Here is a 26,151-nt window from a genome sequence, read left to right as displayed (position 1 = left end):
AGCAGTATGTATAGTAACTTTTTGAAGTTATGCCTCTTTTGTCTATTTCTAGATAAAATGATTTTGTTATATATACATAGATATGAGACTTGCATTTGGCTTTCTGTCATGCTTTTAATATTTATATGTATTGTTCTAAAGGTATTTCAGGTTCATCATTTGTTTATTCTTAGCTTTCTCCATGTCGCGTATTTACTGTTGAATTATGTATGGGCATTTATCCTATATTCCTTTTCCAGCTTAATTGTTGTTAATTGTAATTTTAACTCTTCTATTGTTAGACTGTCCTTGCCCAGATTTGTTTAACTACTAAATTCAAGACCATTTTGCAAACCCCATTGTCCAGGTCACTGGTATATAAAAGTGAACAAAACAGGTTTTATTACTCATTAGTGCAATTTTACATTAATCACCATGTTCCATTTTTCAGATATTTCTGCTCACAAATGCCTCAGTCAGCTATGTTTGTTGTTTATTTCACTCAGAATTCTTATTTTTATATGGTGGTCTGTGAACTTCCTGAGTGCACTATGTTCATTTTCCAAGAAGAGTGCTCACTACCTGTGGAAATACTGTACTTCTGATAGTCACCTTCTGTTTGGATTGTAGGCTTCCCAGTGAACAGCTCTGTCTTGCTGAATTCCTGATCAATGAACACTTTGCATGGCTACTTCTGATTTTTTTTATGGGATAGGGTTGCAAAAAGAAGTTTTGGGACCTCCGTGCATTGTAGGAATGATCCTGAATGTACTTAGTTATAGCTCATAAAATTACCTGTAGACTTTAAATTACCCCTGACATTGTTCTTAAGGCATAGGACAACATAATAAAACCCACTCCTAGGCTGTTTCAAGAAAAGCGTCGCCTTTGCCTTGGAAAGTCTCTGAGCCACAGATCCTTGCAATTAGGGAATTTATTGTATAGGACTGCCTGTGAACTTGCCTGTCATGTTCTTGTGCTCCTGTAGGTATGCTGTAGATCCCTGTTAGAAACAGTGCCAGATGAAGAAGACTTCTGCTTTGATCCAGCATGGCTATTTCTTTAGTTAACAATGCAACCCATAAAATAGCATTCAGGGTTACTGACATACAGCTGGAAGAGAAATGGGAAATAGAGAATAATGGTGGTGGTTTCCTGCACTCGCAGAGGCAGAAAGTAATGTGAATTTAAACAGAAGAGTGTGAAAGATGCAAGTGGTTTTGGCGCTTTAGAAGAAGTATGGGGATATCTACAGAGATCTTGGTTTTGTGAAAAGTAAATTCTACAGCTTGAAAGTGTCCGAAGCCAAACAACGGAAAGTCTCTCCAGCCAAAGCACTGTTCCTTAGGCTGGTTGATGCTCCATGAGGTCAAGTCACTTTAGGGTGAAGGCTGGATGGTAACCAAGTTGAACCAGAAGATTGGTGTATACTCCGTATGTACCTTCAAAGTCACCAATGTCCTTTACAGTTAATGTTGTTTTATTGGTGGTGTCGTAGTTTTGATCCTGGCTAGCAGCCAATCACTGCAACAAACGCTCACTCACCTTCCTGGGTATGGGGGAGAGAATTAAAGAGAAAAAGAGAAAAGAGACTCATGGGTGGAGAGAAGAACAGTTTAATAACTAAACTACAGTAATATTTAAAATAATAGTAATAGTAATATATACAAATATAGAAATGAGTGATACACAGTGATACTGCTCACCGCCTGATGACCAAAGCTCAGCCCATTTCCAGCTAATGATCTCAGAGCAGGGAGAGTCCCGAAATGGCAATCCCAGAATGGAGATAACCCCCTGAGCATCTGAGAGACCAAGACGACCCTGAGAGAGGGGTGACACAGAGCAAGAGAGAGGGTACTTCTGGACAAGAGACTCTTCTATATACTGGGCATGACATGCATGATATGGAATAGGCTCTTGGCCTATTTGGGTCTCAGTCCTAAACCTAAGGTCGAATCCTGGGCTGGTAACTGGGGCTGTGCTCCCTCCTGGCTTCTCCAGTGCCTTCAGACCCTGGCACAGCAGAGAAGCTGAAAAGACTGGGACTGTCCTGGCAGCAGCTATAGACATCAGGATGTCATCAGCCTTCTCAGCACAAATCCAAAACACAGCCTCACACTAGCTACTATGAAGAAAGTTAACTGTCTCAGCTGAAACCAGGACAGATGGATATTTTACAAATAATTTACTAAGGCTGTAACAAGTTTAAAATAAACACAAGGAAGAGTGTGGTGATAAACAGTCCACCAGTGATGAAAAAAACAGGTTAAACAGAAGGGGCGGTTGAATGACTTTTTTGGGGTTCTGAATCCATAAGCCATTTCAGGAAGAGACAGATGAATAACAACATATCTTCTCTGGGTGAACAGGGACCACTATGCACTAACCACTGGCACATGGTGCTGATTCTGAATTTTCGATGAAGGAGCTGAGACAAAAGTGACAACAAATCATGTGCAAACACTTTCTACTACATGGCCAGTTGCATTGAAATTAATCTCGGTTCTTTCCCATAGCACCCTGCTGTGTTGGTTTGTTAGCACATTGTGTCATTATTGTTTGTAATACTGTGGCAACTAACATTCACAGATGAGGGAGACTTTTTTGTACTTAGCACTGTTCAAATTAAAAACTAAATGATAAACCCTGCACCAAAGAGCACAAAGCCAAAACAACACATTTAATGAAACAGAAAGTGGATACAGTGGTATATGTAGAAATTCAAGTGTCAGTATCTACAAGTGTCTCAGATGACAGCATTAGCACACTAGCAAGTGAAGTGTTATTGAGCCTTTGTAAACATTAAGGATATTTTGAACGAGCATAATGCATTTCTTCTTGCAGCAGTTCATGGGAAGCTCATCCCAGAAGGGCAGTGATGGAAAAAAGCGTTTTTGAAATATAGCAGCTGGTTATCAGAGACACATGACCTTCCTAAAGTTGAGAGTTTATGTATCAGCAATGAATGAGAAGGAAGTTATGATTATCATAGGCCTGTAGGACTGCAAGGGAACTCAGAAAAATATCAAATATGTTCTTAGGACAGAAACAGCTATACCCAAGTCATTGCTGATACATGCTTGACTGACTTTTTTTCTAAAATCCTGCAGAATTGAATACTTCACAGCCTGTTAGGAAATGTATTGCTGCAGTATCCTTAATATAAGAAATGTCAGGAAGTTGGGGGCAGTATTTTTGGTCATAGCTAAACCAGATATTTCTTGCTGCAATTACAGTACATTAACTTTTTTTCCTGCTCACCATGGCCATAGAAAACGAATTATTCCTCTTCCATTTTTGAAGGAATCTGTTATATACTTTAAGACCGTTATCCACCCTCAGTTCTATTTTCTTTTAGGCTAGAAAATGCCCGATTAATTTAATCATTCGTGCTAAGTCTTTTTTTGTAAGTCTTTGATCACTTTGTTATTGTCTTTGAGATTCTTTTCAACTAGTCCACTTCCTTCTTGAAATTGAGGACCCAAAACTAGGGCGTGTTTGTCCAGATGAATCATTACTTCTGCTGAGCCAGTGCTAGAGCTAATTGATATATCCTGTAGTTTCCCTTTCTACTTAGGTACCTAAGCATGATGCTTCCCTGTTTCCCAACAGCTGCCAAGGTCAACTCATGATTCGTTGAGATGTGACTCTGCATAAGAGCCAGAGTTCTTCCCACAGCACTGATACCCCGTTCCTTGTTCCAGCGTGTGCACATCTCAGGACACCAATTAATGCCATATTTCCCTTTTCAGATCTTTTTTCTAATCTGTTAAAGCTGCTGTCAATTCCAGGTTTGTCTTCATGGTATTTAGCATGGTACTCAGACTGCAAGTTTAAAGAACATCTTGTCTACCTTCATGCCATACAGTACTCCAGCCAGCTTTATATCCCTCTTTATCAGGGTTCTTTGCTTATGGGCAGCTTGTGTGGAAAAATGTCAAAAGCTTTACAGCTGGATTCCTCCTTCCCATCAGAACAATTTCATCTGTTGCAATCTTAAACTGTAATTATTTTTAATCACATCTTGTTTATTTAACCTGATTCTTAGAACAGTCGATTGTTGAAATATTGTTTCTTAGTACAGCTGAAGCACTAACTTGGAAATTTTGTAATTACTGATAGTCATGTGTACTCATTAGCTGCAGATGTGAGAATATTAATATATTGTTAAGATACTAGTGTTTATGAGTTTTCTACCAAAGTGGTATACTTGGCATGAATATCTATTACAGCAAATATTTAAGCAGCTAGTTCATTAGGGCAAGTAAAACTCTAATCTGTAAACAGGTTCAAAACACTCGTTGTTCACTACTGCTTCTTTATCCTTATGTTTCTTCCTATCACATAAGAGGTGCCTGAAGATGCAGTCAGTATAGTTCTCTGTATGCAAAGCCAAAAAAGGGGTCAGCAAAGTGGAATGGCCTCTAGTCATATGCTCTTAATAAATATTACTGAGTACAAGATCAAGCTTCTTTTTATATTGTGAGACAAAAAAAAGAACAATTAGTTATATTGTTCTGGCATCTCGGCATGCCTTTGATCTGACTTTGTGGCAATTTTTCTTCTCCACTAGAAGACTTAGGTACTTTTTGTGACAAACTTTAGATGACTTATTACAATCACTGCTGTATCCTCTTGTATAGGTATTTGATAAAGCTGTCTGAGGAAAATCAGATCTCTTTCATGTGCTTCTCCAAACATTGTAGGCTCAACAGCTTCTGAATGTTTTAATTTTTTTTTGATCTTGCTAGTATATTAAATAGACATTACAGGCAAGTTCTTAAGGCTGGTGAAACAGGTAAATTCATCGCCCGAGGCACGCTTCTGCAGCATTCTTTAGCTTTAAGAAGGATTACATGTTATAAAAGGTACTCAGTCACTTTTATGGAATGAGAAGAAATTGAGAGAAAAAATTCAGAGCTGTACTAAATAACCTGTGGCATTAGGCTGACTCATGCTCTCAGGTGGTAATTAACTCTGGCAGCTGGCACTCTTCCTGCCTGTGGCGGTTGATGCAGCTTCTCTGCTGGTGGTGGCCTGGCCCTGCAGGATGGGTGTGACCGAGGTGCAGGCATCCAGCTGCTGTAGTCTAAAGCATGGCATATGAACACAAACTGAATGAGGAGTGAGTTAAGTTAATATGCTGGGACAGGCAGCTGTTAACTGAGGAATGGAGTCAGTTGGCTGTTTTTTGTCATATTGGGATGCTCATCTCCATTGAGCACATGAAGAAAAAGTAGTCACTTCTGCCATCATAACAGGTCTTCTTAGGACAGTGAATCAGAACATTTGCTAACTACGGCTATGTTGATCCCTGACAATAAGCAAATTAATTAAGCCAGGTCATATCTAATATCTCCCTTGTACGGAATGAGTTGTGTTTGTGATTGAAAACTGCTTCTTGAGTGAGATTTTGTTCATGAATTTTGTGAACTTCGTTCTTTTGCTTTGTGATGATATACAGCGTTAGTATGCTTATGAGGATGGTGAGACACTGGAACAGGTTGCCCAGAGAAGCTGTGGATGCCCCATCCCTGGAGGTGTTCAAGGCCAGGCTGGATGAGGCTTTGAGCAACCTGGTCTAGTGGAGGGTGTCCCTGCCTGTGGCAGGGGGGTTGGAACTTGATGATCTTGAAGGTCCTTTCCAACCCTAACGATTCTATGATTCTATGAAGTTATGCAGTATTTCATACACAACTTCATACAGTCAGTGCCATCCAAGCTGATGTTGTGGTTTATGAGGATTTTTATATTATCATGATCTGAAGAATGCAGCTTTTTTAAAAAGCATGAGGTTGACCCACCCTGATTCTCTCTTCCTTTGTTTTAATTTAAGAGTATTTTTGGCAGTAGTTGTGTTACTTAAAAGAGCGACAATATTGTTCCAGTCATTTCACTTTCTCTCTGTCATTTGTTTGTCTTTGCTTGCCATCATTGATCAGCTAGACTGATTAAATGGAATTAGAGATTCATAAATAGTTACTGTCTTCAAGTAAGAAGCTGTCTGCTGCAATAAAGATTGAGGAGATTAGGATCTTTAAAGGCTACCAGTCGACTCAGTTTAAGGGGCATGACAAGTGCTCATATAGCACAGAGGTCTTGGCCTTTTGCCAAACACACCTGGGGTCAAAACCATGATATCGCAAATTAATTTCCCTCATAGATTTATTTATTGATTTTAGTTTTGACTCGGTGGAATTGTTGAAGTGATCAGAATCTTGTAGCTTAATTAGATGAATCTGGTGTGCTTGACATGACATGACACTCAACCTAGCAAATCCCAGTGACCCTCTATGGGTGTGTACTGCTGCTGTTATTTTAAGACTTGGTGTTAATTCTGATTTTCTTTGATGTGTAAAGAAACACTCAATAAATTTGTGCATAATTTCTGGGAAGGACTTGAAATCTGTCAAGTAACCAGTGTAAGGGAATTACCATACTCACCTGATTGCTTGTTTTTAGGAGCAGGCCAGCATTAAAAAAAATAATTCTCAGTGTGTTGGGTTTTAGGTGGTCAGTGTTAGACAACCTAGAATAATACTATGTAAAAGATTGCAGTTAATTTTTTTCTTCTGAAAATAAAACATCCTTCAAATCTCTCAGATGAAGTACCCAAAGTCATTACACCCATCTGATAATGCTCAGCTTCTCTTGTTTTTTTATGACTATAATGGTAAAATGTTAAATGATTTTTGGAAAGGCCTAAAAATCTATCTGATTTATGAAATACTGATAAAACGTTTCAGAGGTCATCTTAAGCACCCCTGTTTTCAAAAAATAATCAACTTTTTGGTATTGTTAGTTATATTCAGTAAATTGGTTAACTAGGTGCTTATTTGCCATATTTTCTTATAAAAACAAATTGTCTTAATAACTTAATGTGTTATGCTAGGCATTTTATTGTTCTATTATTAGTGCATTGCTATTACCTGACCTTTTCCAAGTTACATTGCACAACCTTAAAAGGTTAAACCCTCCTTTGGTCCAAATGAAGTAAAAAGAAGACGAAGAGAGAGTTAAATTCTTTTTTGCCCTTCTTGTGAATAGTCTCAGTAGAAGCAGAGCTGGAGACATCATAGACAGTACTATTTGGAATAATTATTTCTTATTTTTTCTCTTTTTCCTTTTTCCACTATTTGCTTCCAAAGTATCGCTGTGCAAAAACTATATTGAAAATACATGGAAATTTTTAAGCCACCAAATATGTCTTTACTAGCTGAAGCATGTAATCTATACGAAGTCAATAACAGAAGCATGTTAAAACTATTGAAGTTGTGTTAAATATTCCATAACCTACAGTCTTAATAACCTATTTGCTTTAAGCTATAAATATTGATTGATATTCTTTAGATCTGCATTGCAATTTTTCTCTACAGAGTTTCCACACAGTGGTAAACATTGAAGACTCAGCAGAAGTGTTTAAACTGCTTTAAACTAAAGGATTTGTTCTGCCTTTTCATAATTCTGCATGATTGTCCTGATTTTTTTCTCATCAATCACTTGCACTGCCGTCATGGTTTAACTCTCTTGGTTAGCAGCAAACACAACGCCGTGGGCCCTGGCAGCAAAGGCAGCCAAGGGTGTGTGTCTGGGGCTGTGTGAAGAGCAGCACTGCTGGTGGGTCAAGGGAAGGGGTCATCCCTCTCTGCTTGCCACTTGCTAGATCACAGATAGACCCTAAATCCTGCTGTGGGCCCCCAGTACAAGATATTAATAACCGGGAAGGACTTAAGTACAGGGCTGCCAAGATGCTCGGGAGCTGGAGCACTTACCCTATGAGGAGATGCTGAGGCTCCAGGGTTTGCTCATTGGAGAAGAGATGGCTTCAGGGGGATCCAGTAGCAGCCCCCAGTTCCTGCGGGGAGGGCAACAAGAAGAGGGAGCCAGGCCCTTCATACTGGTGCTTGGTGGGAGAAAGCAAGGCTACAGGCACAAGCTGAAGAGAGAGAGAATCAGACTGGATAATCAGGAATACATTTTTCACAATGTGGACAGACAAGCATTGGAGCAAGTTGTTCAGAGAGGCTCTGCTGTCTCCATCCTTGGAGATTTTCAAGACCTGAGCAAGCCTGGTCTGACTTCATATCTGACCCTGCTTTGAGCAGAAAGTTGAACTGGAGACATCCAGAGGTCCCCTTCAAAGAAAATTATGCATAAATCAGTGGAATTTTATCCATATTTAGTAGTCTGTAATGTGAATTTCACAGGTTGCAAGCATTTTATGCTTTTCTATTTTTAAAACAACCATTAGGCATTGTCAGTGCACTTTATCTCTTTGCACAAGTTAAGGTCAGTATAGCATAATTACCATAATGATGTACACGGCCTTAGCATAGGTAGGAAGCTCTAACTTATTAAGTTCACCTAATATGGAAATAGTGACATGCTTTCATGGAATGTGGATTACTTCACCTGATTGATTTTTATATTTTCTACCACAGCTTCCTGTAGACTGCCAAGGCAAATGCCACATCTTAGTTCTTACTTCAAAGTGTTCAAAGATAAGGAACAAAGTGTTCTAAAAGACTTGACGGCTGGGACCTAGGAACTGTGTTTGACACATTTATTCGGTGTACATAGCACAACTGCCTATGGCAGTGAATTGGGCATATATACTGAGGACAGGAGGTCTTTAATGGCTTTTAAAATGAATGAACCTTTTTGAAAATGAACAGTTAATGCAAATTATGCTACCTTTGGCTCAGATTGCAAAGTGTGCACTCTAGCATTCCTTCTCTAATTGGATGGGACAGTAAGTAATACTGTGTAGGAAATTTAAAGAAAAACCACAACAAAACCAACAAAAACCCCAAAAGCTTCTTAAGGATCTGAACACTTTCCTCCCCAGGCTGTGAATAAGAGAGTGTTTAAACTATGGTAATTTCCTTATTGCACAATAGAAACATATTGAAATAGTTGAGTGACAAGTGAAAGGTAAAAACCTGCATGAAAACAATATTGAAAGTATCTGTAGTGCTTTAATTGTGTTTATATATTCACCTGTAGCTATATTTATTCTGCAAACATGCAGTCTGAAAAATATGTTAAGCAAAACCATGTCAGCGTGTCAGGTGCAAAGGTGAAATCTACTGTGGAATCATGAGACAAAATGGTGTAACTGCTCTAAAGTTTTATTTTAGTCTTATTTCTGCTATCTGTTGCTCCTTTTTATCACCTACGCTTGATTTTTAGGGCACATCTTAAGGTAGTTTTACCATTACTATTACTTATATCAGTGTTTATAATATTATTTCTGTATAATAAATATTGTAAATAGTCATTTGGTGTTAATTCAGTTTTTATAGAGTGAGGGAAATACACAGAGCAATATACAGATGTTCTTTATTTTCTTTTACTGTGGTGTGGAACAGTAGCACATAAACCCGTAACATTGACAAAGGCACAGAATTATAGAAGAGAGTCTAAATTGCCGTTGTTTTCACTTACCTGCCTTGAAGAGAGCTATCAAGGGAAGACATCTTCAGAAATTAGTTAAACATGATATTGCACAACTCTAGCTGAAGTACTGAGCCTAATTATGTGCTTTGGCCTAAAAAGGTGATTCACACCTGTCCTTGGAACTATCTAAAGCAGGAGAAAAGAGTTAACTTATTTTGTGGGTAGGAATGCTTAAGCAGTTGAGATAGCAAGGAATGATTGTAATGTGAACAATGATTTTTCCCAACAGTGTTTTCAAGATAGTTTCAAAATTCTTGATACAACCATCCTAGGCTGTTGTAGTAATATTTTCCTCTGTAAGGTAATCTGTGTGGCCTTTATTATTTTAAGATATTGCTATCATTTTTTGGTGTATCCATCCTTGATTTTAACCATTAGTTTAAAACCACTATATATGTGTACTAAGAACAGGTATTGTGAGCTAAAATGCCATGGCTATGCTTCTCTAATATTCATATTTTAAGATTCTAGTTGTATAGACACTAACATAAATCAGTGTCGATGACCAACCAAGACTGACTGACCAGCCAACTAACCAAAGTGAAAAGACTCTGTCACCACAAAACCTGAAAAGGAGAAACAAGCAAATGTCTGTTGAATTTAATCTGCTATCAGTATTGCTCCTGTAGCTGCTATTCCCTTATTGCCCACAAAGGAATTTGAAGGATAGGATCATTCTCCACACTAGCATTGACCTCCTCAAGGACCAAATATGTTCTACTATGTAAATGTTGCATCAGCAAACATGGCTTTTGAAAAAAAAAAAAAACAAACCCCAAGGAGGAGGGAGAGGGTGGAGGTGATCTGCTCAGTACTATTCTGTTCCACCTGACAGACTGCAGAATTTACGAAGTAGAGAGGGGAAATCAGGCTTTTATTAGGGGGTATAATACTGGCTGGAAATATTTAAGGTCTTCAGAGGTGACAGCAAGCTTATGAAACCAGAAATTGTCTTCCCTTTCAGTAGGATTTGCTTTACTCTCTCTCCTTTTGCTAGTCAGCAGACTTCCTAACCAAAAAGCAGACATCTCAGATAAATGCTGACAGTATGAATGCTGAAAAGGGCATCTCTGTTCTGTAAGTTTGTATTGGAATCATGGAAGTACAGTGGAACAGGAACTAAACCTGAGAGCCGTTGTGAAGTGGTTTTTTTCTGGGTTGTTTTTGTTAGGTTTTTTCTTGTGAAAATATGACGTTCTGGAACTACGGTTCCTATTACACGACAACATAAATGGGAGAAAAAAAGTTCACACATATCCAGAGCATTCAACTTCCTAATATACTGTTGCAAATTAAATTGTATATCACCTCATAGCCAGAGAAACTAAATATGAGGAGAGGTTGCACAGTTGCATCACAAGATTACACATCTCATTCAGGGTATTTTGCTTCTATATTTTCAATTGCATTCTAAGTGAAACTTTTAAAGGACTACTGTTTCACTTGCGTAATTTCTGCACCCTTTAGAGATGGAATTTATGAAGTAAGGTGCCCTTTCAGATTGAAATAAAGCAAATTTACCAGAATTGAGTGACCAAGAGTCTGATGAGTGCTGTCAAGACACACAGCAGAAGTATGGCACAGAAGAAGCCTTGCTTTTACCTATTCTTTCCACTTCCCTCTGTATGCTTATTGAGTGTTCATGAGCAAGAAATCAGTGATACGCATGAGTGAGATGGTATTTCCAGTCGACTTTATTGATTCTTGGGGTGAAAAGAAGTTCCTGAGTCATTCTGAGATACAAGGCCAAAAGTGACAATTCTGTTGATCACAGCTAGCATCTTTGAAGAAGACCTTGAATAAAAAAAACATTCACATGTCCTTTTTTAGGTATTCTGAATAACAAGTTGTTCTTGCACTAGATCTAGAGTGTGTGAAACTGCAGAAATTGCATAGTGCGTTGTTCTGCTGATTTTTTTATATAATATTTTCTCATATTTTACGTGAATTTTCTATATGGTTCATAGAGATATGCATGAAAACAGTAATTTCTGTTTGTGGTTTTTTTACAGGTGTTGTTCTTATGTGGGTCGAAGGGGAAATGGTCCTCAGGCTATATCTATTGGCAAGAACTGTGATAAATTTGGTATAGTTGTCCATGAGTTGGGTCACGTGATAGGTTTTTGGCATGAACATACACGACCAGACCGTGATGACCATGTCACCATCATTAGAGAAAACATCCAGCCTGGTGAGATATTCCAATAAGTATTTTGGGAAAAAAAAAATCTATGGTGTTTCATCTGCTCAACACTGTTAAAACTGAATATTAAATAGCAGAAATGAACTGAAGTGCAGAAATAAGCATGTATGCCTGCTATTTTTCTTAGCTAGACTGATCTCAATGTAATTCACAAATGAAATTTCAAGTTGCGCCAGGGGAGGTTTAGGCTGGATATTAGAAAAAATTTCTTCACTGAAAGAGTGATCAGGCATTGGAACAGGCTGCCCAGGGAAGTGGTGGAGTCACCATCCCTGGAGGTGTTCAAGAAATATGTAGATGCGGTGCTTAGGGACATGATTTAGTGAGTTAGGTGGTGTTGGGTTGACTGTTGGACTTGATGATCCCTGAGGTCTTTTCCAGCCTTAATGATTCTATTCTATGATTCTATGAAATACTACAACTATAGTCTCTTCTAAAGATCTAACCAAGTAGCAAGCCATTAAATAGTATTGGCTAGAAGGAGAGAAGTAGTAATTATGCTCAAGAACTCTGAAGTCATTGCTCTTAAAGAGCTTCTGTGCTTGAAAAATGGCTTTTCTTTCATAGTCTTTACTGAATGATAACTAGAAACATGCCAATAGCTTTTTAGCTGCCCAAGAGGTTTAGACCTGGCAGGGAACCTGGGAATTTTGAATTAGGGGCAAAGATGGGCACTGTTCCCACAGTTGCCAAATTACTGGTTCCCTACAGAGCTTGCAGATTTAGCCAGTGGCCTTGGTGTTGCTGGGACAACACACCTGAGGAACCTGAGAACTTTAAACTGTGACTGTCACCTCTTTGTCATTCTAGCTGTTGTGCCCACACTTGTGTCATGTGGGTAAGATGGGAGGGAACTAGGCATGTTTCATTTGTAATGTTCATAAATGTGCATGATCTTTGTGAAACACTGATTTTTGACTTACGGTAATTCTCTGCTCAAGAAGGGGTAAAATCAGAAATTATCCAATGATAGCTTGGAGTATTTGTCTGTTCCTACAGAAAATGTTTTAAAACAAAATAAATTTGAGATGCAATAAATCTTTACCACCTCAGCTAGGACTTTGAAGATGACTGGCAGCTGTTATACACTCCCACAATTCTCTGAAGTCCTGAAAGGGCAACGTACATCCAAGCCTTCCTTCTCTTTTCTCTGTGTCATTGACTTGTGTAGTTGCCACAGGTGCTCTTCCCTTAAGCTTTTTCTGCAATGGGAAAAATCATCTGGAGTGGCATGCTCAGCCTTGTGCTCTCTCCTTTCAGTTGTCTCTCTAGTTTCTGTCTGAAACCACTTATTGTGGTGTGGCGTGAGCTTGAGGATCACCAAGTGGAACTAGGAAGTCATGACCAACAAGATATTCGGGTTTTGTTATATTATGCAAATTATGTTGTTTAATAATGCCGCTGCAGGTTTTTTTGCAAGACACCAATGAGAATATGAGTTGAGTAAAGGGTGCTTTGCATCTCTTAATACCCTGATTAGGACAAAGAACTTGTGGTCTGGAATGATGAACTAAGTATTATGTTTTTGTTTATCTTCTGCTTTAATTAAGTTGCAGCAGCTGGCCCTTGAAAATGTGACTTTGTAGTGTTTGTATTACACTGGGGCTCAGAGAGTATCCTTTGCTGAAGCAAAGTCTCTTTAGTATCCAATCTAATGAGGCTACAATGAGGAGGATTCTTCCAGGGTCTTTGCTGTCAAAATTATTTCTTTCTGGAATTAAGAACAAAGCCAGCAATTTTTTTGGATTCTACATGAAGTACAACGTAATGTGTGGGGTCTTTATGTGGGTTAGGTGAATGAAAACAGTCCTTCTAAATGCCAAATATAGGAATTTGATGTGTGTTTCAGAAGACATGTCTGCTCTCTTGGTTAATAAAAGCACACGGTTACTCCCAAATGGCTAAGATTTATCAGTGTCAGTGAGTGATTAAGTGAGGATCTTTGTTGTTTTTCTTTTCCTGTTTGGTTTTTATCTCAACAAAAAAAAATACATTAAAGAAACTCTAATTATCAACCATTTGTAGGTCAGGAATACAACTTCTTGAAGATGGAGCCTGGAGAGGTGAACTCCCTTGGGGAACCATACGACTTCGATAGCATTATGCACTATGCCAGGAACACCTTCTCAAGGTTGGAGTCTCAGGTTATACCTTTTGACTTTTAATTATATTCCTCTCTGTGAATGTTAAGAACTATGCTTTTTTAAGTATTCCAAAATAACTTAAAATATCCCTTGCAATATAGTATTCCTACAGCAGTCAAAACACAGCTTGTTTATTAAGTCAGAATAATGTAATTATATTTTTTAAACATGTTTCATTTCTGTTCAGTTTCAAAGCAGCCTTTTGATCTTCCTTCAGTTCTTCAGATTTTAAAACAAGATAATCTGGAAACATCATTTCATACTACTAACTTTCTTTTTTGTCTCCACAAAAATTTGAATTTAGAAAAACCAAATGAGTGAAATGGTTAGGAGTTTTATATGTGACATGATCTGTTCTTTTAAAGAGAAATCTCCTTTGATGCTTAACACCTGAGTAACTATGGATTATGCAAGTAGAACTTGATATTATTAGGACACTATCACGCAAGCCACAGGCTTTGCTAAGGACTGCAGTCAACTGTTCATAACAGAGGCTTCAGCCTCTCTGCTGTTTGTACAGATTGTTACTGTCATAAAAACTATATAATAAAGACTTCTGCTGGTTTTGCTCTGTCCTGTTGCAGGCTGATCCATTCCCAACTCCATAGTAACTCATGTGAGGCTCACTCTGAAACTCCGCATGATTGTGGGGAGCTGTAAAACAAGCTGTTCCCCTAGGCTAGCCCTACTCTGCAGAACAAGCAAAGCAGGAGTCTTTCACCTGGTCTCCTATTATACTGCATACCAAGTCACAGTCTAGCTAGTTAGTCTCTAAAAATAGCAGAGTAATGTGAAAAAACAAAATAAAACAAAATACCAAAACCACAACTGAAAAAAACAAACAAAACAAAAACCAAAAAACCAAAAACAAACAAACAAAAGCTTGTTTCAAAAGTGATGTGGCAAAAATACTTCACAATCAGACTCTGAAATAAACCAGAAACGTCACCAGCCTTTGCACATTTCTTAAGCTTGTTGTCTCTGATATAAATTAAATTATTTAAAAAAAAACCCCAACAACAAAAAAACAAACAAACCAAAAACCCTACTAAATAACGTATTCAGCATATGCATAATTCACCATTGGAAGAGCATGGGAATGAGCCACATGAGGTAGATATTAGTCACATCACTTAATCCAGCTACAGATACATTACCTTAAGGAAGAGATTATAAGAACCTATATAAAATAGAGTAATTTAACAACCTGGAACTCCTGACAGTCCTAGGGCAATGACAACATCAAGCTAATTTAATTTGTGGGCCCTGATCTCACCACCTTCCAAGCTGGCAAAGACTGATGGTGCCATGAGTAGGCATGCCCTGCCCCAAGGTACAAGAGATTGTTACTTCATACTGGTTAGAAAAATCCAGCAATCTCTTGAGGTCATGTGTTGATTTGCACTGATTTATCTTGAAAGCATGAGTTGTGCTCGGTGTGGAATATTGCCAGCTGTTTGTTGTTAGACTTTACTCACCTCGATAAGGAGTAGAAATCACAAAGTCCTAGTCACACACAGTTATGATGTTCATGCTGTAGTAAAAGTGTTACAGGTTGTTCCCTTATTAAAGCCCTAGAGTATTTAAGAGAGGATTATTTTCACATTTTTCAAAACATGAATAGCATCAGTTTCAGGTTATACTAAAAATCAGTGGAAAATAAAATTATAATTTATAGGTACAAAAACTTTTTTGAAGTAATAATATGCCTTATTTCTAGAAACTGAATAATGCCATAAGTAGTTTATTTCGCTGTTTAGGGTAACATCCTGAAATGATTATTTTTTTTGCAAAATTTCTAGTGATGCCACAAGAGATCTGACTGGGTAAAGAGAGCAGTATGTACCTGCAATACTCAAAATGGTTAATTTATTATAATTTAAAACACAGTCTGTATTTATAAACAGTATTCCTAACTACAAAGATCTTTACTGTTCCTTCATTTTTGGACCTACATTATGCCTGAAAATACCAGTTTTATGTTTCAGTAAGAGCCGTACAAGTATACAAGAGAGTGTAAAAAAAACCACAAAACACCAAGAGAATGCAGAAGCATATTCATCTGTTAACTTCCATTTTATGGGATTTCAGGGATTTTCAAATTCTGTAACATGATAATAGAACTTATTTTTGTACCTTATTCTTAAAATTGAGACTATCAAAATGTATTGGGTTATATTTAAAATTTGTGAAATTTTGAATAAAACTGCGCTTTTAGAACAAGTGTGCTTCTCTATTATGTGTAGTGATTTAGGCTAAATGTTATTGAAATCACATATGGTAAGTTGATGTATTTTATTGTAAAGCAAGGCTGGCAGGTAAGCATTTTTGTTTCAAAAGCAGCTGCAGCTAGAGTAGAGTTAGATATGTTATAGCACCTGACAGCAGAATGATTGGCAAGTGTACCTGACTTTACTCTTATACGTGTAAGTCAGACTTTAAGACTTCTCTTAAAAACTCTGTTGGGAATTTTGTGATTAAGAATTTTGTGACAGGGCCTAAATTATGTATTTTTATGTAATTTTTTTTTTCAGTATATAAAGAGCTTAACAGCAGTGCCTTTTTCCTGTGTAGTCCTAGTAGTAGTAAGAGACTTCCCTCCTGTTGTCTAACAGAAATAGAAAAGCTGATGTGTTAACTGAAGTACTGAAAGAAGATTCTTTTTTGATAACTTTGCATAAAGTTTGCCAACTTCAGAAATTTTTATGACATGTTTTCTGTATTTAAGGTTCTGCATTTTACCCTCTTATTTGTGCCAAATGTAAATTCTAGATTTACAAAATAGCATTATGCATTCATAAAACTCAGACGGTTTTATGACAGAAACCTGATAGGTTTTTTTGGGGTCTATTTTTATTTTTATTTTTTTTAGGGGCATGTTTCTGGATACCATTCTCCCTTCCCGTGATGATAATGGTATACGACCTGCCATTGGCCAGCGTACTCGTCTAAGTAAAGGAGATATTGCACAGGCAAGAAAGCTGTATAGATGTCCAGGTATTGCACCACAAACAAACAAAAAATGTATGCTAGCAACTGTTTGACTTGTTGTTCAAGAGGAATGATAAATTTTTTGAGTCAGATGCTCAGAAGTCTGTTTCCATGTTGGCAACTGACGTAGGCAGTTCAAGAATTGAATCATAAAAAAATCTTATAGGTAAGGTCTCTGCAATGCCAAGCACTTAAGGACAGATAAACTGCATGAAACAACACTTAATTCCATGACATTTCACTCGTTGTTTTCCTTTAGCTGTTCCATGACTAGGAAAAAAAAGTTCAATATCACTTCTGGTTTGCATATTGACTGGAGTCCTCTTTATTTGAATTCAAGTAGAGTACAGAGGGAGCAAATTAAATTATTGTAATAAACTCTGAATACCGTACATTTTTTTAAAAATTTGACAAATAACAAGCCAGGACAACTAAGTTGTAAACTCTTTTATGGGTGAACTGGTTAGATCTTGTTAGAAACTTCATACTGTTGTAACAGTTACATTTAGTATTTGAATATATTCTGAAGCCAAGGCATGAGGTTTGATAACCTGTCAACTGAGTAAGTGCCAGGACTCAACAACCTAGAAACAGCAATTTTGGTTTGTTTTTAACTTTTTCTTAGGATTTTTGTCAAAGGAAAACATAATTGCTGAAGGGATCTGTCACATTTTAATATTGAGTTATATTGTTGCACAACAGAATAATAAGGAGAAAGCAAGCAACTAAGTCCTTCCTCTGCCAATGTTATTTTGGGCTTTTAGCACCTTAGCGTTTGAGAACAGATCTTGAACTTTAAGGCTGGGTATATTAGAATGGTTTTCAGACTGTCTAATAGAATATGTTTCTTCTGGTGTAGCTACTAAAATTTAATCACAGGTCTACTTTTATAGTTCTATATAGAAATTGTAGTTGATTTAATATGTATATGTAGTTTTGTAGGAGCAAGAGAATTAAGAAAGGGAAATGCTGGAGAAGGATACTGTTAGGCAGAAAGAGAGGACGAGAAACAAGTGGGTAAAGTGGGACTGAATAACAGAGGGGAGAGGAGGCTCAGACTGGCAGGAGAAGGCTGTTCAGAGGAAGAGAAGGTGGATAGAAGAGACTCAACAAATTTACAAATTGCCAGGGTCTGTGACAGTATGTGTGGAAGAGAGCAGATGATGGATACCTAGCCTGGCTCTTTTTTGTGCTGTTTTCACTGTTCCTCAGGCTTAACCTTCTCTCATCTCTATTAGATTATAAAAGAGTGTTCACATTCAAAATTCAGCCTTTATTTGCTACATAAGGTGGATTGAGGTTTTTAGATTGTTTCCCTGTAGCTGTAAAGGGGAATCAAGTCAACAGTAAGACACTGAGTTGTACTAAACTGATTGAATTTTTTGGTTTAACAAGAACATTATCAGCATGAGATATTTTTAGGACTCTGTGGCAGCTATATATGCCATGTATGTATAGATGTACAGACTTAGGTCTAAGCAAAAAGTATTAAAGCTCTTAATTCTCTTTGGAAAAGTGTAAGCTTAAATTAGCCGTATATGACAGTATGTATTTGCTAGTGCTGTGGACAAAGGAATGAGAGTTGGTTCTGTAAGTGTCTTGAAGGATCTGGGCTTTGTCATTTGCAGATTTCGCTATAATCCTTAATGGAACTTCACTGCATGTGTAGGCCAGCCCAGAGAGGTGTTATGCACAGGCTGTGTAATTAAACACTGCTGCAGAGTTCACTGGTAGAAATTGCTTTGTATAAGCATATAATCTACCTGCTGCCTGCACCCATTACTAATCTTTACAAGGAAAAGCAAAAATAGTTTCTCTTTCCTTACTACAGAAAGGCTTATCAGAAGTCTAACCTTCTCAAGCTGTAAAACAGACGAGAGATGGTTTTTCTGTTTGGAGTGTGTGTGGGGGGAGAGTTAAAGTGGCATTTCTGCAAGTGGTCTAGCCTTGTGAAATTGATATAAGGCATGACATTTGGGAGGGGGGAAAAAGCATCAGAGAAAACATTGTCAATGTTAATGATTAACAATGGAATAAAAGTGTACAAATGCTTTATAAAATAGAGTTGTATAAGACTGAAGTTGTAATTAATTTCTTCTGACATGAAATATACTAAGATTAGTTCTTGGGCAATTTAAATAAGTGGCCCTTACCACTCATTTTCCTTCCACATTTATTTCTGAAAGTGGACTCTCTTACTAATGGACTGTCACAGGGTAAAATGTTTGAAATATACCATTTATAAGCCTATACATGAATACTGTAGTTGCCGCAGTCCAATTACAGAGAAAACCTTTACATTCTCTAGTGACAGAATTTTAACTGTTTCAGTCACCATTGACCCATTGCAGAGGAATGTGCTTTTAAATAAGAAATGCCCAAATATCACCCAGTCTGCAGCAGCTCTGGAAGCCAGCCTGGAACTCAGATCCCACAGACAAGAAGATCCCCTAGACAAGAGAGAAAAATTCTGTAATGTTTTAAAAAATGCAACGTTATTATGCTTAATACATTGCTATGTTTACTTTTATAACGGAGTAGTTTAGGGACTTTAATAGAGTAAGGGGTAGTTATGCCAGTGTCTTTCTCCTCTCCTCTTAGTGATTGCAGGGCTGCATCCAAACTGATATCTTGTATGTCCTACATACTTGGTAGCATTTTGTTTGCTTACATGCTTCATGTTATGTGGGTGTGTGCATTGCATTGCTTCGTAGTCAGTATTTCTGAGTCAAAGTCACAGTTAACTGGAAAAAATGCCACATGAGCAGAAAAGATTGGGTAAACAGCATCCCTTTCTCTCTTCATGTCATCTGCTCAAGAGTTACTTTGGAGCTGTAGTGTTGGTGAAGTAGTTACAGCTACAGCAAACAGAAGATGTACTAAAGCTTGAGATATGTTTGTATGCCTTGTGAGAGCAGGCTGATGCAGTGCAGTCTCAGTGAAGCCATGCATGGGGGGAAGAACAAGAGAACTCTAAAAGCAGTGAGCAGAATATTTGCATCCTCATGGATCTCCTGAGTCAGGCGTGCATCTGCTGCACAGGATATCTCCTCTTTGGGCTCTGCTTTCCTCTGCGCCTGTACAAGACTTTGATTGGCTTTCTCAAGCACTTTATGTATGTGTTGTAAACTATGATACAGTTCACTAGTGCTAGGGGAACCCAGAGTACTACAGTACTCTGCAATTTATTTAAGTTTGCATTCATCACTGTGTTAAAAATAAATTGTGGTTAATTATGGATATAGCCTTTTCTCTGAAAGGGTTTTGTACTGAAATAACTATTTAGCTCTGAATACCTTTTTTGTATGTGTCATTTGCTGTGGCGGCCTGCAATTTTTAAAGATAAAACCACATTTTTTTTTTAAATGAGGGGAGGAAAAGAATGGATTTTTTCTGTTTCATTCCTAAAGGACATAGTGACGGTGACTTCAGCCATTAAATTTTTGCAGGGCTGCACCAATCTTTCTTTTCTCTCTTCATCACAATAACCATTTCAGTGTCTGAGAGAGTATTTAATGCCTTGAATGTAGCTTATGTCTGATAGTACAGTGTAGTTGTCACATTACATCTTAGATGCATTTTAACAAGACAGCCTCTACAGCTGTGTTGTCTGTCCTTGTCATAAACAATCTCTTCCTTTGTCTCCTTTTGTTTAAAGATTTTCCAGATCATTTATAATTCATTGAGATTTTGATGATACAGTAGTTCACCTGCTGACAGTGTCAGTTCTGTAATTTGAAAACACTGCAGACCTGATTACACTGTCAGTCATGGGATAATTTTCTCAAATTTGCATCTCTCATATCACACCTGCAAAATCAGTGCATGAAGCAAGTTGATTAAAGTCAGAGAGGATGACTGACTGAGGTGTGACACCTTACCAGAATCAGTTTTAGTGGAGGAGAAAGCCAGGAGCTTCCAATGCTATATATCAGTGTGAAGAGCAATTATTAACTAGTCCACCAGCATCTAGTAGCATGATTGACAGGTGAGACATGGGTGCTAAAAGCTTCAATAATAAAGAATATAAAAACCTTTAGTATTTTAGGACTTTACATTTGCTCTGCTTTATTACTCATACCTCTACAAATCACTGTTGCGAGACATTTTATTGAATATAGGATTTAGTTTCCTATACCAATAGAAATAAGGGAGTTTAGGTCAGATCACTCTCTCATGTGGGCAAAGTACTAAATTACATGAAGCCACTGATGAAATTCCAGTGTGGTGCCAATCATGCTGTGCCAGCTTTTGTTTTACTTTTGTTTTAGTTCTTAAAGGATGTGTCTAAGGGTGTGGTTAATTTTTTCACCAAAGTAAAGTTATATGTGTAATTTTGCAGTTGATTGACGGAAATTACATTTTTAAGACTGCTATAATTTTGATTATGTCAGCAGACAGCACACAAGTGAAATAGCTCATGGAATAAAAACATCCTGTGTAAAATGGAATGAATGTCAGACTGCTTTAAAATCATTGTTTTGAATAAGTCGTAAAATAACTAGTCTGTTTTCCGTTCTGCATCTGCAGTGAGTTAAATGTGTTCTGAGCAGATATTGGAAAGATGCATTTTTCTCTATTAGGCAAATTCAATTTTATATTTTTACTGTATTTTGTTTCTTTCAGCCTGTGGAGAAACACTGCAGGAATCTACAGGCAACTTTTCTTCTCCAGGATTTCCAAATGGTTATCCTTCCTATACACACTGCATATGGAGAATCTCTGTGACCCCAGGGGAAAAGGTATTATAACATTCCTTCATCTAAATACAGATGCTATTCTCAAAATAAAATGTTGTGTTTCTTTAGCTTTTCATTTAAGTTTAAAGCTTGCATGATAATTGAAAACAATGATATACTATAAAAAATGGGACCATGAACCATGTGTTACTGACTTGACTTTGATCTGGGACATTAGAACCACATCATCTATTTGGTGGCAGTCCATGTGAAATGAAGGCATGATTTCAGCCTTCTATGTTTGCATTATGATATACCTTCAAAACTGGCTTCCAGTTCAGTTGGTGGTTTGATGTAAAGGTGGAAGAGGTAGTCAAGGCTCCTGGAAGGTTTCTTCTCCGGCACGGGCTTGGGCGAGCTGACTGAGCTGTGGGGGGGCTGCTAGCTGGGCTCTGCCTGAGGAAGCTTTTAATATGTTGAATGAGGTGCTTCTGAAGTGAGACAGTAATAACATGGGCTAAATAAAGTGCCATTGTAGCTGTTCCCTGGCATTGGTTCTAGTGTATATAGTTCTACTTTCTGGGCATCAATTTTAGGGGAAAAAGTGGGGTAAAAAAATTGGCTTGCTGAGAGAAGTGTGCCATCCTAGTGAAAGCAAAACCTGTTCTTCTGGTGTACACTTTCAAGCTATGCTAGCTGAATCTTGTCTTAAATTATTGGCTCAGATATTAGTCTGCCTCAAAATAAATAAAGATAGAGGGAGCGATGGGAAGTTTCACCCGAGACGAAATATGACAGAAAAAAAAGAAGGATGTAACTTTCTTTACAAGAAGCAGTGGCCGATATTAAGCAGTCAAATATAGCCTAAAGACTGAAGTATAGAACCTACCACCAGTCTCGGCACTGGAGAGTCCAAATAGGAAAACCCTGCATTTGCTCCCAGATATTTCAGTCAGTTTTGTCTGTGATCTCCCACTCCCTATTGGACATAGTTTTCTCCTCATTGGATTATTTTGTTCTGTGTTTCTTTCAGGTTAGGGTCCTGGTAAACACCAAGAATATATGTTCTTGGTGTGCTGATAGATTCTGAGGAGCTGTAAGAGCATTTGCTGCTGTGGGGCATGAAAGCAAAGTTGTTTGGAAAGTGTTTGCCCTCCTCTGGGCAAGAGCCAGAGACAGAAGGAAAAGTAAACACATTCTGTACTGGGAGGGCGTGGGTGGCTCTGCAGGTTGGCAGGGAAAAACAAATGAAAACAGATGAATAAGAGAAGGTTTGTGCAAAGATGCAAATTTATCTAGATAGGTAATGTTACATCCTTGCTATTCATGTTGTTTCTTAGGCACTGTTGTGATAACAACAAAAATGGCTTAGGTTTCTTTTCTGACCCTCAGTTAAAACTTAAAAAATAGTGGCGTTCATCTACAATTATTATTGGCTTTTGAAAACAATATTAATATATGAGTTAGGAAATAGTCATGCTTAAGTATTCACAGCATATTCCAACTTTGTGTAATCCCGTCTCTGGATATTAGTGTCACTGTAATACCATTATGTCTTGAGACTGTAACCAGCACTGGAGATGTACTATACTGTACAAAAACTTAATGGAGGAAAGCCCCTGTCTTGGTCAGAAGTGTAAGAAGACCAACTCCCTTCCCATCCTACCTCCTGCCCTAACTGGGACAAAAGACTAGACACAATTTTCTAATTGAAATTTGACATGACAGGTCGTGTCTGTAGGGCACTGTTCTGACCCCCAGCTCTCATAGTCCACATACAGTTCAGCAAGAATGATGTAAATTATATTTGTGCTAATGTCAAAAAATATGTTTTGTCAGTGCTATTCCCAAATTATATTGGCTGTCTTGACATAAAGGACCCTATTTGCAGCAAGCACTTGATGTCAATAGTATATAGCAGAAATGATGTCTAATTCCTAACTAATGCAATGCATGTATCATGGTACCTTGGACACATATTATGCTTGATCTCAATTTTTCTCAGTAAATTATGATAACATATTCTTGTTGTGAAGGGAAAATGTAAATATATTTAAATTTTTGTTGATTTGTTTGCTGCTTTGACCCTGATAGATCTCAGAAATGTTGTGTGGAGATTAGAGTATGTATAAGTACATCACATCATGTTCTGAAATGTCAGTTAGCACTTTAGTCACCTAAAAATAAACTGAAAATGCATCAGTCTATATTGTCTAGCTCTTGTCTCTTATTTATTGAGATTTAACATTGTGCTGTTTGGACATAGTTTAGAGGACATCTATTCTATTCATGTTGCTTTCTGCAATTACAGACACTTCTGATCTTTGATGGTAGGAAATTCAATGAAGGACAGGACTGCAGTTGTACACACCAGCTTCAGCATTCATTTTATTCATAGGCATCCTAAATTGCCAGCCCGATCTGAAATGCGTGCGTCGCTATTACTACAGCAAGGGAGTTCATTCACCTTTTACTTTCTCTCAAGATTTAAGACTATATGGTAAACAGCTGTACACTGTATATCTATACACAGAAAAAACTCTGGGGGAGGATGGTGTTAGTAATACTGTATGCCCTCTTCTGGTGTATAGAAACTTTGTTGGCATAGGGAGTTGCAACTGTGCCAGTGTGGGGTTTTTTTTAATCTGTCTTTTGAATAGTTTACATTACTTTCCAATATTCCTTAATGTTTTACATGAATGATAAAATAGGGCAGATAAATCCTTGGTAGGTATGGGAAAAAATGCCACCTGCAGAAAACTTAGGACTAAATATGTAGCAATCACCAGGTAGTGCTAACTTTTTTATCCCAGGCAGTAGGAGGTATGATATATTCTCTCTGAAGCTGTAGTAGCACAACTGAATCTTCTGTGTAATCAATAATTCCTTAATTGTGTTGAAAAATACCCGTTGATTGTTTTTCCTATGAAGACTTTCAGCCATCCTGTCCCCTTGAACGAGCTCTGCCTTGTCTGTGGCTCTGTTTAATACTTTGCAGAATTGCAAACCAGAATCTTAAATATATTTATAAATATTTGGTTCCTGACCAGAAATCATGCTGTGACAGATTGGAGGTTCTGCCTATGTACAGCTAATGAATTCTGGTCAATGTTAAGGAATTGCGCTGTCATCAAATACTTTGGCATGAATGAGAAAAGGCTGTGAAGGGTATTTCATATAGTTCTAAAGGCAGGGGCCATTGAGGAGGATTGTTACATTTTAATGGTTTCCATTTAGATAGCACCACTTTGAGGCAAAGACATGATCACACCTAAGTAAAACCATCTTTTTCCCAACTCTATCTTGGCAACTAAGGTTTGGAAAAAGGCAAATTTCCAAACAGAAAACAGACAAATCTGACATTTCAGCTGTGTCATGGAAAATGGAAAACTTGTGGCTAGACTGGTGAGAGAACTCCAGGCTCTGCATAGTTGAGCCAATGGAGGAGGTATAGGATGTGGCTTCCATAACTTCCAACAGAGCCAGCTGGGTTAGCTTAAGCAGCTGTGGAAATTAGCCTGACCTTAACCCAGCTGTCTGTATCTTATCTGGGTAAAGAAAAAGGCTCCCCCTTGTGAACCTCTCTGCCCGCACAGTTGGATGAGGTGGGCATGGGTGGAAAAGGACAAAGAGACTGCCAAGGGCAGTAGGGTTTTTGGGTAGTATGGCTAGATACAGAGATGCTTACCTACGGTCTGAGAAACTCAAGAAAAAAAAAGGTAAGAGTTTAGAAGGAATCTGAACTGCAAAGTGCTTGAGCTGAGGAGAGAAAAAATTCTGTAGCTGGTGAGGCCCCTTTATTTGAAGGACAGCTTGAAGAAGAAACAGTCTGCAAAGGACAGACAGAATTGCTGTGTGAATGAGAGAATATACAGGACCTCTCTGCTGTCCTCAGAGGTAGATTCAAATAGCCCTTGGAAAGTTAATAAAAAACTGAAGCAGAGCTAAGCATATGAATGATTGTACTTTTAGTCAGATCTGCCTTGTTTTTCATGGAGAATAACATAGTAAGTAGGTGGTTTTGGAATTCTCATAATATTTGTGCATTTATTTCTTTAGTACCTGTCCCTGAAGGAGTGCCTGAAGAGTAAAGGAAAATTGCCCTGTGGGTTAGACATCTGGGAAAGGGTGCATGTAAGCTAGAGGAGGTTTGAGAAGTGTAAAGCAAAGAGGTGAGTTGTGAGGTTCCCTTTCTGGGAAGGAATAGCACGGGAAATCTGTGTCCAGGAAATAAGTCAGGGAAGTTGAAAGAGGAGGTGCTGCAGTTAGACTAAAAGAGGGGTTGAGAGCATGTGGACGGACACAGCTGGTGTAACCTAGTGAATGCCAGCTGAGAGGATTGACTGATGTTTTGATGTATGCTGTTTTTAGGTCAACAGTGCAATAGTCTGGAAACTGAGTAGTACGGCATTGAAAGATTTCTGTCAATTTTCTCAGTAACACTGGAAAGAAAAAATTCTTCCTATTTTGCAAAACTAAAAAAAAGAATAATTCTCCATCAAGGCCCGGGTAAAAAACTGGCAAGGGAAAAATGAGACCCATCTGAAGAGAGACGTATCTCAATAGGTGAAGATAGAGGTTGTTAGGTTGAAATCCAGATTACAGTGCTTGCTTTGCTGAGAGTGCATCCAAAGTGTGTGCTGTTCTTACCTGAATTGTTCCAGTTGTCCCTCTGCTGTTGAAAGTTGTTCTG

General features: G+C 37.9%; 1 protein-coding gene across 1 annotated transcript in view; it reads left to right on the top strand.

Moving 5' to 3' along the window:
- Positions 1–26,151, top strand: part of LOC104466357 (tolloid-like protein 1) — a gene marked incomplete at both ends in the record, with an annotated part of 65,280 nt that overhangs the window by 9,128 nt on the left and 30,001 nt on the right. Inside the window, 4 exons of the mRNA XM_010079743.1 lie at positions 11,454–11,632; positions 13,670–13,775; positions 16,661–16,785; positions 21,406–21,521. Coding sequence (XP_010078045.1) covers positions 11,454–11,632; positions 13,670–13,775; positions 16,661–16,785; positions 21,406–21,521 — 526 coding nt within the window. The remainder of the gene's footprint in view (positions 1–11,453; positions 11,633–13,669; positions 13,776–16,660; positions 16,786–21,405; positions 21,522–26,151) is intronic.

The sequence above is a fragment of the Pterocles gutturalis genome, unplaced genomic scaffold (genome assembly GCF_000699245.1).
Source record: "Pterocles gutturalis isolate BGI_N339 unplaced genomic scaffold, ASM69924v1 scaffold19914, whole genome shotgun sequence".
In the NCBI taxonomy this organism is placed as follows: domain Eukaryota; kingdom Metazoa; phylum Chordata; class Aves; order Pterocliformes; family Pteroclidae; genus Pterocles; species Pterocles gutturalis.
This window is presented reverse-complemented; position numbering and strand designations above follow the sequence as displayed.